The sequence below is a fragment of the Triturus cristatus genome, chromosome 9 (assembly GCF_964204655.1).
Source record: "Triturus cristatus chromosome 9, aTriCri1.1, whole genome shotgun sequence".
Taxonomy (NCBI): domain Eukaryota; kingdom Metazoa; phylum Chordata; class Amphibia; order Caudata; family Salamandridae; genus Triturus; species Triturus cristatus.
The window spans coordinates 156,984,901-157,006,263 of NC_140592.1; the positions used below are offsets into that span (position 1 = coordinate 156,984,901).

At 40.9% G+C, this 21,363-nt stretch overlaps 1 protein-coding gene across 3 annotated transcripts in view; it reads left to right on the forward strand.

The window, feature by feature from the left end:
• CACNA2D3 (calcium voltage-gated channel auxiliary subunit alpha2delta 3) overlaps positions 1–21,363 on the forward strand; it is a 2,334,275-nt gene that overhangs the window by 1,674,656 nt on the left and 638,256 nt on the right. For all 3 annotated transcript variants that reach the window (XM_085624637.1, XM_085624639.1, XM_085624638.1), the window contains 3 exons: positions 2,598–2,695; positions 14,180–14,273; positions 20,865–20,960. In XM_085624637.1, coding sequence (XP_085480763.1) covers positions 2,598–2,695; positions 14,180–14,273; positions 20,865–20,960 — 288 coding nt within the window. The remainder of the gene's footprint in view (positions 1–2,597; positions 2,696–14,179; positions 14,274–20,864; positions 20,961–21,363) is intronic.

Consider the following 21,363-nt stretch of genomic DNA (forward strand, 5'->3'; position numbering starts at 1 on the left):
TACGGTTACAAGAGTATAACTATGGTGTTTTGCGTCATCCAGGATAGGATCAGAACCCTGCTGACTACTTTTTCAGAGTGCCTATACATAGTCACTGTACTCCATCCAAGACGGCTGAGGCCTTTATTAACTCCATTGTAAAATCAAACACACCCGCTGCCAGCTCTCTGAGACTAAGTCTTGTTTCCTTATCTTGATAACAGGAATGAAAGGGAATTAAAGGCCTGCCATCTATGCAACTGCCTTTCTACAAAGACTATTCACCACATCTTGAACATGTCCGAACTCCCAAAGCATGCATGGTTGAGAATAGCAATTGACTTTTTCGGTCCACTCATCAACGGACATCAACTGCTGGTGATTATGGATGAGTACTCATGATTTCCATTAATTGAAGATCTTTCATATACTACTCAAGAGTGAGCCATTGAAGACTAGATGACATCTTTGTGATATGCACTGTCCCAGCCTTAGTGAATTCTGACAATGGCCCATCTTTCAACAGCCGAGAGTTTAAAGGCTTCTTGGAGCATTTGAATATAAAGCATCAAAAGATCACTCCTTTGTGGCAACAGACGAACTGACTTGTTGAGCATTTTATGAGTGTGCTAAAGAAATCAGAGCAACGTGCTATTCTTGAGAAGCTCGTTTTGAAAACTGTGTTGAATTCTACTTTGAGAGCTTCTCATTCAGTACCCCACTCAACCACAAGTGAATGTCGTGCGACATTGATGTTCGAGAGAGCAATAAACACCAAGTTACCTCAATGGACCATTCATAGAAAGAAAGATGAGACAGCAACTCATGAGAAGGGCATGGTTAACAAACAAAAGATGAAAGTGTTTCCTGACATATGACGACATGCGAAAAACACTGTCTTTAAGAAAGGAAATCTGATGCTCCATTTGATGCAGAACCATTTCAAGTGGTGTCTACTAGAGTGACAGAAGGTGATTGCCCAGCCCACTGGGAAGTTTGTTACCAGAGACTCTTCTCATTTCAGGCACTTAACTAATCGGTCATCAGATCTAACTTTTGAAGGAGAGACTGGGTCTGAAACATCCGTGACTGCTGTTGCCTCTACACCATTTATGCAGATCCTGGACAGTGGTGGTGACAATTCCCAAGAACAAGATCAGGTTGAACAGTTAAAGCTCCAAAAAGACTGATTGAAGATATGTAATTGTATATGTTTATATGTTTCTATTTTTGAAAGAATTACATTTTTTATTTAACAGAGATGGAAATATAGTGTTTTGTAAATTTAGAAATAATGGAACACTTTTGGCTCCTGAGAGGCTCCATAGAACTGCAACGTAAGTGTTGGAGCGGTAAGCAATGAAGACTAATTTAGAATGTTGAGTTTGCCCAGACGTATAAAGACATGTATCACTAAGCTCTCTGTATGGCATAATCATTAGCAAGAACCCAGGCTGGGGAGGATGCAACAAATCTGCAGCCTTCTCGTGAGTTTTTGTTGATCCTGACATCGAGGGTGTTTCTCTTGTCCGGCCTGCTTGTGACCAGGGTGTGCGTGATAGTTTTCCTGATAGGGAGCCATTTGAACATATTTCTCAGCATCTTCAATGTATGCTCTTCTTGAAGATCATCATCAGTCTTGTCGGTGTTTAGCTTTAGGCAGCTGAACTTCATCCAGAGGACGATTTCAGTCTTGCAGGCATTGAACTTGTTGCGGGTATTGGGTGTCTTGTCGATGAGGGAGAGAAGGAGTTGTGAATTGTCAGCCTAGTAGAGGACGTTGCTAACCTGAGAGCAGATGATTCAGGCAAGAGGGATTGAGTATGCATTGAAGAGGTTAGGGCTCATGAAGGATCCTTGCAGAATTCCACAGATAAGGGTGTGGGTGTCCAATTTGTACAGTGCCCGGCTGAATGACCTGGTCTTTCCAGTCAGGAAGGAGCAGATCCATCAGAATGCATGCCATTGGATTCCAGTGTTGCGTAGGCGTTGGATGAGTATTGGGTGGGAGACTGTGCTAAATGCAGCTGAGAGGCTCAGGAGGAGGAGGGACACTGTGTCTTTTCTTTGCAGAGACATGCGGATGTTATCTGTGGCACCGATGAGGGCAGTTTTCGTGCTGTGGTTGGGTCTGTAGCCAGGGTCTAAAACCTGACTGAGTGGTGTTGAGGAGTTGGTGGTCGTTGAAGTATTTGGTGAGGTGTCTGTTGATGATTTATTGTAACTTTAAGAGACATTAGCCTGTCTGTTGATGATTCAGTGTATTATTCCCCCTTCTATTAAGAGCTTCAGTTGGAATGAATGCATGACAGGCTAGTTGACATCTGAAAAGTACACACAAATTTTGTGATGTTTGTCACATACATTTTTCGGTCTCTTGTAGACCTTCCATACAGGAAGAAATACTATTTTGTTACCTTTAGTTCTGCATTGACAATTCTAGTCAGTCAGATGTTAATGTGTTAAACGGCATGTGTGCATGCAGGACATATAACAGCATTTGTGAATGGATGTGTTTATTTTTGTTGGCACTTAAAAGCCAGACCATTGTCTTCTTAGTGCTTGTTAGGATAATCCATAAAAATGCCAATGTTTTTACTGTTACTGTCATGTTTCAGGACATATTGCAATACTGATTTATATCCTGAGCACCGTCACTTTTCTCAATTAGAAGCCATTAAAATCTACCTCACAGGAAAAGAGCCATTGTTGCAATGTAAGTATATGATTAATTTCCTTAGCATCATTGCCTTGAATGATCATGTACCTATTGTTTTGTGTGTGCAGTTCCACTTGTAATCATCATCCTTCTTCAAGTAGAATGTATATTTCTGAATGTAATACTACATGCACAGTTTTTTAAATTCTCCTAATAGTTTCTTATGTGTTCAAAGGAGGTTTTTTTGAGGAATATGGAAACGCTTGTTCTCAAATCAATTCTTTCGTAGGAACATTTTATTGTGCAACAAATTCTAAATTCTCACGCGTGCATGGATGTCCTTAAAGGATATGAAATTAAAGTTCAGTATTCCACTCTTCTGAAAGTGGCATTATATCCGGATATCCCACTGTCTGATACGCGCAGTGGAACCAACGCTGAATAACCCATCCTCTTCCCTTGTGCGGGTCGACCTACATAATAAGGCAAATTCATAGGGGAGATATCAGGGCTTCATAAAACTATAATCAAACCCCTGTTCTTGGAATTACCATGACCAACATTCCAAAGATGTAGTTGAACCTTGGTGTGATGATTATTTGAATGACTTGTGCCCTCCCCTAGATCGACGGTCTCAAAGTGGAACACCTGTGTAAGATGTACAATGCACAATGCTGCAGCAGTTTGATATTATAAAGAATCATTTCCCTCAGTCCTTGGTTGACTATGACCAATAAGTATTTTAAGTTCTCTAGGACCTATCTTAGAGGGTACAACCCCATAAAGTGTTTCTGATTATATAGGCAGGTAGCTGTTGTACCTCGCTTTTCCTCAAATTAAGTTTAGATCCTGAAAAGGAAGAAATTCTGAAATAATAGACATGAACGCTGGTTTGGAGGATGTAGGGTTGAAGATTCTTAGGAGTATCTCATCGGCATACAAAACATCAGTTGGGCTGCTGCTGCAAAAAATCTAAATATTACTTGTATCTTGACATCTGGCATTTAATTCTTGCCATAATGTATAAGAGAAGGTTTGCATGTTATTATCCCGAGGAACGTCGGGGAATAAAGCACAGCTGAGAATGACGTATCAATTGAGGGGTCACCCTCTTTAACTTTCTATAAATTTCCAACATACTGGAACTTCTCAAAGTTTTCCAAGAGTAGGACCGGGTCTCAAAGTCAGTGGGTTTTTTCTGGCAGTATCATGGCAGATAAGCACTTGGGGTCATTTGCAAGAAATTGAAAAGGCAACACGAGAATAATCCAACATAGAAGGCAATACACCTTTAAGATGTTTAAGAGCCATTAGGGAAGCTAACTCACGTTTGCCATGTGATGTTCATTTGTACTGCAGCCTATCTCCATTTAATTTTTTTCCATTTCCCTTTTTAATTGTAATGCGCTTTTAACATTTTCTACTGGTGAAAGTCTTTTAGATATAAGCATAATAAATCAATCAATCAGTCATGGGAATCTATGATGCTGTGTCTTTCTAGGAGTATAATTGTGTAAAGATTTAGGGCCTGATTATGACTTTAGCGGTGTGGGAGCGGGCTGCCACACCACTGGCTCGCTCCCACATCGCCAAAGCTGACCATCGCCCACCAGGTTAGGAGTTTGCTCTCGGTCTGGTGGGAGGTCGGAGAGGCGGTCCCACAGCAGTGCCTATAATAAAGGCACAGCAATGGGAACATCAAAGGCTATTCCTGCACAACATGAACTGTGCAGTCCATGCCATGCAGGTAAGGGGGTGCATGCAAACAGGGGGGAACAACTTGGGTCCTCCTGCATGCATCCCCATGCAGAGGGGCATTAAAGGGCCCTGTCTGTTTCCACAGCACCAGGACTTATATGGCGGGCTCACCCACCATGAAAAGGCTGGTGGTGGGGAAGCTCGTAATATGCTTGGCAATGCTGCAGCGGCACTGCCAAGCATATTGTTTCGCTAGACCACCGTGCCACCGCCAAGGATTGCGGATCCCTGGTCACTGCAGCAGTTCTCTGGAGGTCTGACTGCCATATTCATAATACGGCAGTCGGACCACTAGTGCAGTGGTCCCTGACTGCCACCGCAACTCCACCACGGGTTTGGCTGTCCAATGGACCACGAAAGTCATAATCACACCCTTATTCAGAAGTAAATGCTGATAGTCTACATTTCTGCATGTGAAAATGTAAAACATATGGGAAATATTTTTTTGTTTTCTTTTCAGAGGGCAAATATTATAGCATGGAGATGTTACTTATCTAAAAAGGCAATTTGCCAAATTTTGCAGTTGTTTTCACCTTAGAACAGCCATAGCCCATTGCTTTCAACAGATGTGCATGCACATACCATTCTGCCACATTTGTGCAAATTCAGGTATGAGTAAATCTATTCTTATATAACTACAACAAAGGACTGGGGGTCTAAATTAAGGAAAACTTTAGTGATGTGTGTCCCTATAGAAGGATAACTGTTCTATCATCCCTGGCAAACCGAGCTGAGCAGGATTAATATCAAAATACTTCTTAAATATTAGAGCTAAAGATTTAAGCTCTGTGGATCAGCGTTATCATATGGTTATCCACCACCTCTTAGAGGGCAATCTCTTGATCATGAGCGGGGCCTCATCTCTACCAGAGGCAGGTTCCTGAGAGGTGAGGTTTGAGCCTTGATCACACAGGGTGATGTTTACACCCTGTAATTGAAGGTTTCGCATCAAGCGAGGTTGTATAGTTCTGATTATCTTTGTGCTCTTATATATGAAGAGTTTGAATCATGTGCAGTAGCTATGTATAGGTCCTGAAGAAAGCCTGGATCATTTCCGATAAGGCTGAAACATGATCCTAGCAATATGGGCCTCCGATAGAAAGGCATCTCCATACTGCCTGCGACTGGTCCAATAAGGGATATTGAAAGGTTGGCCTAGATGGGTGCATCCTAGATCATTTTCCCTAATACGTTAACGAGTAGCATTTATTAGCACCGGGCCCATCTACAACATAGACATAAGGGTATAAGTGTGTACTCTTTTGTCAAGCGCACCTACAAGTTAGTCGCTTGCATGTGCTTTTGGGATTAGGCTACAGTTTTGTAATCTCGTTATCTCCAGCAAAAGTGTAGGTTGAAATAATTCTTTAAGGGTAATTCCCAACTTTTTTGTCAGACCTGTTGTTTATATCTGAGTGTAGCAGCACGACTATCATCACCCTGAAATGGTAGGTGTTTTGAATCTGTGGGCAATGTAAGAGTAAAAGATTTTGAAGTTGCCTTACTTTACCTATCTGCTTACCACCTGTGTCCGCTTCTAAATAGAACAGTTAACATTTCTTAGATACCCTTCTTATCCCTTCCAATGCATTCCATATTATCAATGGACAACCACATGTTCATTTATCACATGTACATACCAACATAACAAGCATTCTAGAATGTCATGCAATGTAAGAGGAGTATCTCCACACAAAGCATAGGAAAGTTAAAATAAGGATATGAATCTTTAACAGAGCTCCAACCAGAAATCACCAGGTTAGACAAACTCTAGAGCTATGCTAGCACAATAAGCTATTCTAGCTGTTCTCCAAACCATTGTCTCTTCCATTAAAATCAACATAAACCCTCTTCTTGAGGCCCCACTTTTCTACTCTGCATTGCTCTAACACCTGCATCGTCCCTAAAAAGGACAGGAGTGGCCTATACTTAAAGTTATTGAACGTCCAGAGGTATACAGAGAGGCACTGGTTGACTTAAAATGATGAAAAATATTAATTCAAACATCAGATAACTATACTATCATGTTGTTTAGCACAAATCACATTAGTTACATGTCTTCTTGTCAGTAAAAATCTTTGTATGTCATTTTGCCTCTATTTGTGAAGAAATCCTAACAAGGTTAAAAGCTGTAATTTCTAGAACAGACTACTCTAGATGGTAGAAGTTTGTTAGTAAGAGCTAATCCACCTCTATCCAATAGGAGTCTTATGAATTTGATGGCCCTTCTAAGTCTCTTAAATCTCCATCGAAACCTGTTACAAATTGAATCTATCTTCTGGAACCACTTGGAGATGACCTCTATTGGTATGGCCCTGAACAGGTGTAAAACTTGCAGCAGGATAAACATTTTAATATCAGAGCATCCAATAATTGTAAGATTAAAGTTGTCCCACTGCTTCATGTCCATCTCTATCTTGTTCAGATCCACACCATAAGTTTCAGAGATGATTTGGCCCAGATTAGCAGAGATTTCAACACCGAGATAGGTAGCAGCCACAGTTTGTCTCTTGTCTATCAACAGTAGAACTTTATTACAGACTGTCTGAGCTTTATCACAGTTCAGCCAGTATCCTGAAACTGCCCAAACTGCTTTGCTACTATTTCAATGTCATTTATTGCTGCATCTGGCTCAGTGGAGAATACTATGATATTGTTTGCATATTCCAGTACTTTAAGTGAATGACCGTCGTATGTGGGAGGTTTGACATTTTTAAAAAACCATTCACAGAAATGGTTCAATATATGAGGCAAATGTAAGAGGAGAGCAAGGGTATCCTTGCCGCGTGCCCCTCAAGATCATGGTATCCATACACTCATGACTCATTAGCTGCACCATAACTCAAGAAATGAGTATTAAGTTCAAGGAAATCCAACAAATTCAAAGTAAAGAACATAGCACTATAAAATTCCCAAAACAATTTTAAAAATATGGGCAACGTTTATGAGTAAAAAGACACCAAAATCATTCAAACTGGAAAAAGGAATCCAGAGATAAATGTAAACATTTTAAGGCAAAAAGTATCATTGAAAAACAAATGTTTGTGCTTAACCAGGACCTAGGTGTAATTTCAGACCAACTGCAAAGTAGTAGAGGTCATATACAACTAAAGGTTGTCCCAGTCAAAGATTTTACTTTCAGACGTAGGGCCTTAATTAGGGTAGATGGGTACTCCATCAAACACATACTGGATATCCCTTCTGCCTTATTACAAATGCGTTAGGATACACTGCACTTGCATAATTCATAGCACATCATATCCTAATATACTTGAAATAAGTTGGACCGGATAGCCTTCACGTTTGTTTATGAAGTGCTCATCTGACAAACTCTAAAACTAGCCAATTTTCTGGTTCTTAACATCCTTCAGCAGGTCAAATCTGGAATTTGCAGCTAGGCAGGGTTTCACAAGGGTGCATAACTTCACTACAATATCCAACTGAACACATTTTGAGAATGCCAAAAAGCTCAGAGTGAGCAAAAACGTGTTTTTTTTGCCTGCCTTGGATATGGTCTCAGTGGGCAACCTTTAGTGCATTGCCCCACTCCTCCAGAGGTTGAGAAATAACAGAGTCCCACTTCTCATGAACTACTGGGAGAGTTCTTTCTACTCTGTCATTCAACCCCCAGGTCTTTAGGGCAAGCTTCTAGGTACTAGATCTCAATCTTGCCTGCAGGATACAGTATTTGGTGATCTGCCTGGCCTCTTCAGGTAAGGAGTTGTTCCGTGCCTAGTGCAGGCAAAAAGGACCCATCTTGACACTTGGAGAGCAGTTCCAGTGCAAACGTCACGGTCCTGGAGTCAGTTTCTTCAGCCAGGAGTTGTGTTCATTCCAGCAAAGCTGTTTCCTTCAGGTGTCATCTTCCCAGATTTATCCTGGACACTAGCAAGAGAGATAAGAAATTTGGCAACCCAATTCTAACTATTTTCTCATGGTTCCCCACCTCCTTTTGCAGCGCTTCCTTTTTGATTTACTGTAAAATTACCCAGGAGCCAATGTTGCAAGATTGCAAAACACTTCTACCATCAGGCAGATCTCTCTCCTCATCACTAGCTACTCCACTATTTATATGGGCTTTCCATCCCACTTTGGCATTGTCAAAACTGTTTGCACGCCAACAGTGACCTGCACCCAGACTGTTTAAGTGTGTCCGGAGGATGATTAGGAGAAGCACTCTGTGGGGTCTGCAACTGAAACAAGCAGGTTTTAAGGCTGTCATTTCTTCTGACATGTATTTCTGGGATGCTTTTATTTCATGAACTGCAAAGTAAATTTTTACCAAGGTACCTTTTCAATAAAATTACCAAAAGTTTTATATCACCATTAAATTGTTTCTCTGCCCTTTTCCTAAGCAAAGATGTAGAAATAAATATTTCAATCACACTTAGCCCGGTTAATAGAACTGTATTTCATAGCCTACACAGCACAATAAGCTCTAGGGTTTTATTTCATAGTGAGGGAATACTAAACCCAATATGTACTTTGCCCATTTTTATCTAGGCACCATGGGATTACAGAGCACACTTTACAGGTAATTTATCAAGTTATAAAAATAGGCATATCTGTTATGCAAAGACGATTTTCACTGATGTGTGTTAACACACTGCATTTAAACCTTAGCCCAGGCAAAGCACAGTGGTGCACCTGACAGCCATGGATTTTCTTGCCACCTATGTGGTTGGTGTAAGGTGCAACTGTGGCTCCATTATGACATTTATCTTTCCATGTCATATTTATAGTTCCTACATCATTTACAATGGACTTTTCACAGCATCTGTTTCAAGGGGAAACACTTATACTTTCTCACTGTCTAGCAGTTGGAAAGCACACAAATACACCCACAAGAAAGCGTAGGTACTTTAACTAAAGCAATGTGATTCCTCACAATATCATAATGTTGTTAGCTAGAAGATATAACCGAATCTCCACCTACTGACAACATGGATAATGGACTGCACTCCTAACGTCAAGGCTGTCCTAGAGTCCTCTGAAAAAGTTGGGAAATTGGATATTGGATTGAGGGGGTGAAGACCCTTCTGAAGCAACAATCATAGTCTCTGTCAGGGTGAACCAGAAAAGTTGCTAAATTAACCTGGGCTTAACCTTCTGGTAGCTTGGCACACAAGCAATCAGGCTTAACTTAAGAGCAATGTGAAAAGTATTTAAGAAACACTCAAACATTAATAAAATTGAAATTCAGGAAAAAATCCAATCTAATTTAGCAAAATAGGGGAAAATGTAATAAATAATTTCAGACAAAAACAACGAATATCCAATCAGTAGAAATGGAGATCTACATTTTCACAGAATTAGATAGGTATATTGCCTGACATTCTTATCTGCTGCCAATCAAAAGTTATCACTTATTAAATCTAATAAGGTAACCCAATGTTTTCCTATGGGAGAAGTAGGCCTCACTATAATGAAAAGCGAATTAACCAGTTTTCTCTACTAGGACAATCAAAATGTAAAAGTATATGTTCAACTTTATAAATTCAAATCCATGAAGTGCTATTGGCTGTTTAGGACCTATCCTAGAGGTGAGTTATATGTATTAAAAAGGAAGGTTTAGACATGGCGAAAGCTTTATTTTGCCAGGTCCAATTGCCAGTTTACAAATGCACATAGGCTGCATTGGCAGTCCTTAGGCATGGTTTAAAGGGCTACTTAAGTGAGTTGCACAATATTTGCAGCAAGCCCATTATTAGCATTTAACGTTCAGGCCCTGGATACATGTAGTAAGACTTTACCATGGACCTACAAGTAAATTGTCCAATTGGGTGTAAGCCAATTCCTCCATGTTTAAAGGAGAAACAGGTAAGCACTGGTAAGCAGTCGTAAAGTGCACAGTGTCCTAATGCCAACAAAAGCTAATTTCAGCAAACAGGAGGGGAGCAGGCAAACAGTTTGGGTGAGGACCACCCTGAGATTGTCAGGGCTAACAGAAGATTACATTCTTTAGTTTGAAAATAGGATCGCTGTGTGCCCAGCTATACAGCTACAGTTGTAGGATCGCTGTGTGCCCAGCTATACAGCTACAGTTGTAGATCATGGACTAGCATCCATTCATGCCAATCTACAAGACATACCAACAAACTGGGCCCACCTCAGCGCCTTTAGCAAGCATGCTAAGAATGCAAACAGCTATTTAACAGATATGAGTGGCACTTCAATGGTCATGGTTGAGGCCTTTCTGGACCATCTATCTTTCAACATCATTTGAAGATGGTAAGATGGCAGCAGAGCTGGATCAGTATGTCAAGGTTGCCTTTAAGGGAATCCCTAGTTAGCTCACAAGCAAAACATTTGATAGTTAGATAAAACAAAACTATCTTTCCTCAAATGCCCAAGACTCCAGGCAAGATTGATTCATCACTGTAGAGAAAAGGTGATGTACTGGAAACATAAATCTCCCCATGCCCTCGTTAAACCAGAGCAGAGGAGAGACACAATAATTCCCTTCAACATCATCATCTAGATCAACTGTAAATTGACAGATTAGAGGAGAGAGGCAAGCACTTTCAAGTTTGTAGCAAAACATAAGAACATGATCCTACCAAGAAATAAAAAGGAGTCAAATGTCTGACAAGGAGATTCAACTTTCATTTAATACTTCATTATGCCTGTGGACATACTAATGTGTGACTGCATGAGAAGGAAACCTTGAGGCTCTGTGACACATGCAGTCAAGTGAGTAGCCAGAAAGTTAAAATGCCTCCCACTTTGAAGTAAACCTCTGATGGCACAAAGCAAGTGAAGCAAGTGAGCCCAATCCTTCCCAGAAGAGCTCCCATGTCTCTTCCATCCAGGTATCTTGTCATTCATTCTTTTCATCCTCCCATCCAACCATTGAAATCCACTATTTCACCATTGCATTCTGTACTCCATGAATTCTTTCATCCATCCATCAACTCTACCAGCAATCTATCCATGTACACCCATCCATTCACTCTGCCATCCATCGGGTCTTTTCAACCATCCATTCTCTCTTCTATCCAGCCATCTATCCATCCATTCTGCCACTCATCCTTCGACTCTCCATCCTATCATCCATGCATTCATCCATCAATCTGTCCCCTCTGTCATCGCTTCATTCACTCTGTTATCCATCCATCTACTTTGTCCTCCATTTATGCACCCTGCTCTCCATCCATCCATCCACTCTGCTGTCCCTCCATCCTGTAATCCATCCATTATATTCATCGCTCTGCCTTTCACCCATCTGTTCATCCATTTGTCCATCTACTCTGCCATCCAATTCGCTCATCTTTTTACTCACTCATCCATCCAACAACTGATATCCACAATTTCACCTTTGCATTCTTTCATCCATGAATCCTTTCATCCATCCATCCATCAACTCTGACATCAATCCATCAATTCACACCCATCCATCCACTCTGCCATCCATTGGGTCTCTGCACCTATCCATCCACTCTTCTCCCCATCCATCCAGCCATCAATCCACCTATTCTACCATTCATCCTTTGACTGTCCATCCTGTCATCCATGCATTCATCCATCCATCAATCTGTCCCCTCTGTCATCCATCCACTTTGCCATCATCCATCTACTTTGTCATCCATGTATGCACTCTGTTTCCATCCATCTATCCATGCATCCAGCCATCATCCAGCCACTCTGCTATCCATCCATCCTGTAATCCACCCATCATACATTCATCCACTGTTCATCCATTTGTCCATCCTTTCTGCCATCCAATTCACTCATCTTTGTACTCACTCATCCATCCATCCCTTAATTCTGCCATACATACACCTGTCTGTTCACCTAACCTTTCACCCACTCATCCATACATCCTTTCACCCTTCCTTTCATTCACTATTCCTTGCATCTTTCTGTCTTTCATTTACTCGTTTTTGTTCTATTTTGCTCCTGCTTACTCGTCTATGGAGGCTGTATTCCTTTACAGAAGTAGTTATCAGTTTAGTCTGCTGAGTTGCAGACAGATAGAGGCCCATAAAGAGCCCCACCCCCACTGAAGCTGCCAAAGCGGGGAGTTACGACGCCCCTGCGTGCAGCTTGTCCCTCTTTTCTTACGACTTACAAATAAAGATGTTAAGAATGATGTATTGTCTCCTTATCTATCTGTCTTGTGGTCTATGCCAGTGTTGTGCACTGGTTTTGTGTCTTCCTTATGAGATTGCATAATGCTGACTGGGTATTTCTAAAGAGCCATTCCACCTTACATAGATTGTCTAATGTACATCACAAACCAGTCATGTCACAGACAATCTTTGGGCAGTAAAGTCGTCTATCCCCAGACGCGTTTAGGCTTCAAAATCCAGAAGTGGGTATGCTAGGACACCATGCAATGATGCCACATGTCCTCCTGGGTGCTGTGTTGCTGGATACTTGGTGTCATTAACTATGAATGCAAAGTGTACGGTTGATCACCTACGTTGATGGAAAGAGAATTGCAGCAGTTGGTGTGTCATGTAATTATGGGTTGTATGTCCATGTTTGTCATATTTAGTTAAGAGTAAGCCTTGTGTGTGCAGTCCTCTCTTGAGATCTTGATTAATAATATTATGCCTAAATATATATCAGTCAGTCATTACTGCTGCCTAGGTATTTGGCTACAACATTAGTGGACCACTGTTTAGAATACAGATTGCCTGTATATTTATTATGTGTGTTCACCATTTCAGTATATGTGTGCTGGATTGGCGAACTCAGGCCATTTGGTACATTTGTAATAAAATAGAAGTCTGTATTCACTTCTTGTTGAATTGGGGCTTGGTTTGGGAAACCTAAGTGCATGTGGTTTGATGGACAACATTATTCCTGACACACGATAAGAATGTAGATGGTGGTTTTTGTGGCACCCCATTTAATTTGCCACTTTTTCGGGAAGTAACTGGATGCCATCAGATGCAGTACCACAAGTAACTTAACTTGACTTGTTAGTGCATGTTTTCTACCTTAAATGGGTCAAGACGAGGATGCACTTTGTTCAAGGAGCATCAATATGATGTCATTACTCAGTTTATACATTTGTTTCCCTTTGCAACCTTGTCCTGTGCTATTTACTGGTTAATCGCAGCAACTGCAGTGTGTGTCAGTATGTCACAACTTCCAGTATGACTTTCTTTGGGGGAGGGACGTGCTTCAAGTGTGCTTTAAAAACATTTATTAAAATGTTACACGCACTTTAATTTCATGGAATGTTTATCACAGTTTGTGCATGCTCTGCTTTGACCAACTTCAATCCACTCACGTTATTTTGAGTTAGTGTTGCCGACAATGTGTGTTTGGGCAGATTCTACCACTCTCTGTATGCAATCACGGCTATTTTAAGCAAAAATTGTTTTGTTCGCAAACGTTAATCAGAACAGGCGTTTGCACCACTTTGTGCCACAGGAGTGCCCGCTTGGAATGTGCACTTGCTCCATGTATCATGTACATAATAAGGGTTCTGTCTAAGTATTATGGTCTGGAATGTGTTCGCTCCATCTTCTCTTCCTCAAGCAGCAAAATGTGCTCCAAAATGTATTTGCCAACTTTAAGAACGAGTGCAACTTGTGTAGCACTGGCACCGTATCAGTTTTAACTGATTTCTACTTTTCTGCTTGAGAGTTCAACTGATTTCATTTGTTACTTTCCGATTTAGGCAATGATTAGAAGGTTTATGCACGTAAATAAAACGAACAGATTTGGTGATACTTAATCACATTATACAATTTTATGATCTCATGTTAAACCAGACTTGCAAAGTCCCCTGAATTCATTGTTATGTTCTATTTCGCTTTCATTCAGGTGATAAAGAATTGATACAGGAGGTGCTATTTGATGCAATGGTTAGTGCACCCATTGAAGCCTACTGGACAAGTCTAGCACTAAACAAATCAGAGTAAGTGGAAACACCTTACACCTTACTGTTGTTTACAAATATAAAATGCTTCAGTGCATTTCACAGATTGTAAAACAAACACAAAGTACAAAAGCACACCTCCCATTACTCTTTGTAATCAAGAGACAAAATGCTTTTAAAATTGATATAAAACAGGAGACGCATGCCTTGTAGTATGAAACATTTGGTACTGTGATGTGATGGGAAATGATTTGTTATCCCCAATAAAGGCGAATTGTTGGAAGTGCTTGTAGAACGTTTAGAAAATGTACATATTTGAGACAAGCCAGATTAGATTTGGTCTAGTTCATAGTGAAACGAATTCTTCGCAATCAAATAAGCTGAGTTCATTTCAGGATGAATTTGAAGTATCCTGACAGTTTAAAAAAAAAAAATCTACATTCCTTGTACTAATTTGGGTTTGTAAAGTGGTATGCTTGGATATTCTAATGAACGTTAGTACTATACTACACATTGTGCACAGGTCAATTATGCACAGATAGTTGTACCTTCCAACCAGTGTATAGGTGCCATTTGCATCAACATAATTTCAAAAGCTATGTTTTTGCATTATTGAAGTAAATGTCATCTTTTACTCGTTGGTGGATGGCCTGCACTAGTGCACATTTTGTGGTAGGGTGCCAGGTGTGCAGCTAGAGATTTACCATTTGTATCTCTGAGCTTCAATTCACCCAGATATCCCCATGCCTTTTTGCCCATTCATCTGTTTATTTATGGCACACTACTCTCACTAAAACTAAATGCGCTGTGGTGTGGTGGTCATAATGAGGATATTCCTAAAGCGAACCCTGCACTAATGGCAATTTTGTAGCTATATACACTCAAGGCACTGATTGGTAAAGCTAACACGAGTAATGCTGAAGGAAAGGGTACTTGTAAAGAAAAGTCACACTGAGGTCACCATCGAAGGAAGCACTAATTGAGGATACTGTCGGTTGATTCTGACACTGCAGGCACTCCTAGAAGAACATCTTTATGAAGCCGATAACAAATATGCAGGCACTAATGGAATTAACGGAGGAAGCTGGCAGAGACCCTACTCCATATGCAAAGTCATACTGAGGGCACTGATGGAGGAAGCTCCCAGCGAAAACAGTTCCGCAGTAGGCTTAGCCCAAAGTCATTGCTGGAAGAACTTTTTACTAAAGCAATTTCTGTAATACATTCTCATTGAAGGCACTCCTTTAACAAACTCACACTGAATGGGTTGCTGGCAAAGCCTCGCATAGTACGTAACTCGAGGAAGCTCTCAATTAGAGCACTGCTGGTGATATAACGCAACAAGGGGGCACTACTGGAAGGATCAGGTTGAACATCACTGATGGAGGAACCTCACAAGGTTTTCTAGAGTAAGTCCAAATGAGGGTGCATTTGAAGAATGTTAACATTTAGGGCACCACAGGAGGTAACTCGACCAGAGGGTTCCAGTGTGAGCACTACTTCTAGAACCTTCTGCAGAGGGCAATGGTGGGTGAACCTTACAAAGACGATGCTGCTGGAGAAAATACACAGTGAGTAAAAAGCAAACATGCATCTCAGAAGAATCACTGGTGTAAGTTCACACAGATGACACTACTGAAGGAAGGTGACACAGAAGCTCCTTCTGGATGAAGCTCAACCTGAGGATGCTGTATGATTGACCAATAGGGACATTGCCAAAAGAAGTGAACACTAGGAAACTGCTGAAGAATATTCAAAATGAGCTACAGTCTGATTAGTTAACACTGTGCCCACTCCCGAAAGAGGTTGAAATAGAGTCACCTTTAATCTTATACCAAAGGCTTGAGGAAGTTGAGACATAGGTTTTCAAAGTAATATTAATGTAATTAATAATTTATTACTGACCTCTCCTTACATTTATTAAACTCCCATAATGTTTCTGACTTTATAAAAAAGGGTGTGATTGTCTAGGAAATGAATGCAACTGTCTACACTTTAAGAAGGTAATTCTACATTTTAAAGTCTTTGCTTTTATAAGTAGACTGGATCCTAATATAGATAAGCTCATTAGTGCTCCAAATCCAAGGATAGGGTGCCCCGAGGTGGGGATTCTGGAAACCAAGAGATAGGGGACCTTGGTGATCGGTAAGTTGCGTAGCAACAACCCATTGGGAAAGGGAAAAAGATAGTTGGTCAGACTTCCCAAGGATTGTAGACTCTTACAAAGACTGACAGCAGGCAGGTAAATTAACAATTTCACTTACAAACAGACCTGAAAGCAATGGAAAGAAAGATTGGATATCTATGTGCTAATTAGTATTTTAACAGGAAAAACAGGTGTCTTTATGATTGTGTCGAGAAAAACAATGCTGCTAGTCATTGGGCCTGAATGCTACTAAAGGACTACCACTTCCTCTGTTTTAATTCTGTCAAGTTCCCATCCCTAAGATAATCCATAAAGAATATATTCATGGATGCCCAAAAGTATGTTATTCTGTAATTTAATGTGATAAAGTGATAAAAAGATTGTGCTTCCGCCAAAAATGATACCTTTCATTTCTTCAACACTTCATTGTTAAGTAAGACAAAGTTGAATTTACAAAATTGTTAGTGAACTCCCTAGCTACTTATGGCAATCCATGAAATTGATTTCCTTCTCAACACTTCCAGGACAATCTTCAAAACATCAAAAATACAGCTTTCAAATTGCGATAGCATCTAATCACTTCTAGTTGAAGCCAGTGTTTAATGTTTCTCTGCCTCCTTCAAAAATCCTTGTCCCAATTCCACAACTCTTTTCTGCTAGTAATACATGACCTAATAAGTTTTACCCAGGATTTATTGCTGGCTGCATTTTGCTTCAGTGATTCAAGTTCCAAAAGTGAATCTGTCCTTTCACAATTATTAGTAGGCCTGGGCTAAATTTCCGTTCCGCTCGCGGAAATTGCGATAATTTGACATTTTCGCGTTCCGCGGAGAGCACGAAAATGTCAAAATTTCCGCATTCCGCAGCTTAGTGATAATTTATATCTTGATCGCGCTGTAAAATAATACATTCTCGCGCGCGCGCGATCGTCTTACCTGAATCCCCGCGTTCGCCGACAAGTTTTCCCGATCCGGTCGCGTTCTCCACGAGATGTTGGATTGTTGGTAGCCATTTGCGCTGTCTCGCGACAGTTCGCGCCCGCAGTAATGTCATTAGTCGCGCGATCACGTCTTTCTTCTCGCGATCATGCACCGCGAGAAGAGTGAAAACAAGATAGCCGCGCCCGCGGGCAACCGCATGGGTAAGTTGGCGAGCCGCGACCACGCAGAAAATACCGCGAACGGGCGGCAAAAAAACTTCCGCATCTTCGCGATATTTTCGAGTGTTTGCGGAGATTTTTAACATTTTCGCGATAATTTGCGAAAGTCACTTTCGCAAATTCCGCCCACCCCTAATTATTAGTAGCACTTCTTGCCTGAATTTCAGTAATTCTTTAAGAGCCAGGTGTGTAACATTTAACAAAAAATGTGAAACATGGTGCATAATGCTGCCTATGAAATACCAACATTTTTAACGTTTTTAGAATTTTTTCAAAAAAATTCGAATAAGTTATATAAGGCACAGAAGACACAGGACAATGAAGCTTACTTTAGAGGCAATGTGTAAAGTATTTGTGCAACACTTCAAACAGTAAAACAGGGAAAACACCTCACAAAGGGATCCCACATCAGGTTAGAAAAACAGAGCAAAGTTTAATAAATAAAAGAAGACCTGAACAACACAAATCCAATCCGAAGAACCGGAGTTCTGAATTTTTAAAGAATAAAGTGTAAAATAGTGCCTAAGAGCGTAAAGCGCCAACCGCAGCTATCTGTTTGCGCTGGACCGGGTCAAAGTCAAAAGGTCAGGCAATCGTGATGGAGCACAGGTAGGATATAGTCCCAGATTAGTCTTCCTGAAGTTTTACCTTCTCAAGTTTTGTGCCAAGATTCCGTTCGATTTGGAAAGGGTTGCAGGGAGCAAGGGCAGCATCGTGGACAGTGGTCAGGGTGGCACAAGGATCACGCTGGGCATCGCGGATGGGTGGGCTGGTGCTTCATGTTGACAGTCCTCTGTGGGTGATCAATACTTGCTGTGCGAACAGATGGGCTGGCGGTGGCTCAAGTGAAATTTCGGTGTGAGTGGCATGGTTCCTGTGCGAACTGGCCCATTCACAGTCGCAAAGATCCCAAAAGCTTGATTTCAAGAGCCCGTGGGCGACACCAAGAATCAAGGACCAGAGAGGCACCACTTGGGGATCAGGAACTCACTGCAGTTTGGCCCAGGAGCTGGCTGGGGAGTATTTTATATCCCTGAGGCTCAGATCAGGAGGCCAGCAGACTGGCCCTTGGAGTCACTATGGGGTCCCGGGTTCAAGATGAAGTTGCAGGTCCAGTTCTTCTTCCCCAGGCAAGAGGGCAGCAGCCAGCAGGTCAGCACAGAAGGGCAGCAGTTTCCTTGAGCAGCAGCCCAGCAGAGTAGCAGTCTTTGTATTAGCACAGCAGTTCTTCTTCCTGGCAGAGTATCCACAGGTCCACAAGTGTACTGAAAAGTTGATGTCTGAGGTTCTTCTTTTATACCCTGGTTCACTGGTTCTGGAATGTGGGAGAATCTTCTAGATATGGCTTTGAAGTGCTTGGAATTTCCTGCCTCCCCCGTCCTGGCTCCAAGCTGGTTGAAGTGACAATGCAGGATTGTTAAGCCCTTAGTGTAAAGGCAGCGCACAGGCTAATCAGATGTAAGTAGGGTTGGGCTCATCTCCGCCGCCCCATCCTGCTAGCAGATAGCCCACTCAGGCACACCTAATTTCTCTATTATGTGACTGTCTGGGAGGAATTCACAAAGTCTAACTGTCAGCGATACCCATTCATGTGACCCATGACAGATTACAGGTACGAAAAGGCTAAGGATAGAAAAATGCCAATTTTCTTAAAGTGGCATTTTCAAAATTGTAGTAAAAGATCTGACTTTACCATTTTAGTGTGTTTATTATTACAGTTGCATAGACACCAAACATGACATAGCCACCTGCTCCCAATTGGGATTTGCAGCTTATCAAATGTTATAAGGAATCCCCAATGTTATTCAATGGGAGGGGTAGGACTCTCAGTAGTAAAAAGCAGATTTGGGAGTTTTTCACTCTCAGAACATGTAAAACTTGATAGTACACGTCCAACCTTTCAATTACACTGCACCCTAGCCTATGGGCTACCTGAGAAATATATTGGAGGTGACATATCCAAAAAAAGGGGAGTTTACGGCTTTGTAAGGTCTACAAGTCGACATGGCAGATTAAAAATGCATTCAGGGTCTGCAATGATGCCCTGGGACATGTTTTACAATGTTACTTAAGTGGGTGGCACAATATGTGCTGCAGGCCCACTGGTAGCAGTTAATTTACAGGCCCTAGGTATGTGGTATACCACTCTACATGGGGCTTATACATCAATTAAATATGCCATTTAGGTGTAAGTCAATTTAACCATGTTTTAGGGGAGGGAGCATAAGCACTTTGGCACTGGTTAGCAGTGGTAAGGTGCCCAGAGTTTTTAGGCCAACAAATCTGGTCCAGCAAAATGGTGAAGGAGAGGTAAATACTTTAGGGAAAGACCTGCCTAAGGCTGACATGTCAAACAATTCCTTTTCTAAAAGATTTGTCAGGCCTTAGAAAACTCATGCAGACTTTGCAAATAAGGTGCAAAGATAATGTAAAGCTTCATGATGGTGGAGTCCATCATATTTGTTCTAAAATGAGGCTTATAACATGCTATTAGGAATGAGCAACAGTGGTCTGACTGATCTTTGTGATTGATTAGAAGTTTTGAAGTCCAAACACCAGTTCATAGGCAGTGTCATGAATCTGCATCTGCAGGTTTACTCCCTCTCCATAGCTTCAGATTTGTCTCCTTTGATAATTCTCAAATCTTTTCCAGATTACATTTGGAAATATGTGCCTAATAAAGCTTTCTATGCATAATCCTAGAAACATTTTGATAATTGAATTTCCTCAATTGAAAATATACATGCATACATTTTGGTATAAGAAGAAAACTTCAAGTGTAAACATGTCTGCTGGCTTTTTCCTCTTTCCTCTCAATGGTGACTATATTTTTCCTGCATGAAGAAACACCTTCCCTTCACTTCAGATATGTAGGGGATGTTTCTTTTAATTTCCTGCCTGGAAATTGCAATCGCTTCTGGTCTTCTTAGGAGTAAAGAGGCTGTTTGTGGTGAGGTAGTGGTTAGAGAGAACTTTGAGAATCCCAACAAATGTGTAAGTTTGGAGAGGTGCCCTACTCACCTCTCCCAGAAGGAATTGTACTTGCAGAGGAATCCGCGTGTGAGTAAATCCTTTAGTGAAAACGAAAAAGACAATTTTGAATTGCAAAATTATGTTTAAGCCTATGTATATTTCTTTGAATCAGGTAGTGAAAGTTTTTGTCCATAGTATCTTCTGGATTCTACAGCTACACAGAAAGGTTTCAGTTAATGCAGTTTATGTACATTTGCAAATGCTACATACTGTTGCACTTTCTGTCATTAAAATAAATGATTATATGTTCTGTCTGGAAATATTATCTCTAATGTGTTCTGTTCTACTTCAGAAATTCTGACAAGGGGGTGGAAGTTGCCTTTCTTGGAACGCGTACTGGTCTATCCCGTGTTAACCTGTTTGTGGGTCCAGAACAACTTACAAACCAGTAAGTGATATTTAATTGCTCAAATGGAACAGTATTTTAATGCATTATGGGTCTGCGGTTGTATTTTTTTATACTACAATGTACAATACTGATGCCTCCATGTCGACTTGTTACTTCCTATTGTATTGCATAGTGAGGAACGACCTGCTGGAACTAAAAACAAAGTTAAACAGTCCCCAATATTGACCTAGTTTGCCAAGTCTCACTTATTTTTTGACTTTGTATGAGATGCATTTTGAAGTGTCCTCTTTTTATTTACCGAGTTCTCTGTAAAGCTCTGACTAGTATAAGTAACCTTTATTGTATATGGTTAATTAAAACCGTTTACAATATACATTTTAAATAAAGCTCAGTTGTGTAAAATCATTTGGTTCGCTAAAAGTTCGTAAAAGAGATTAATAAG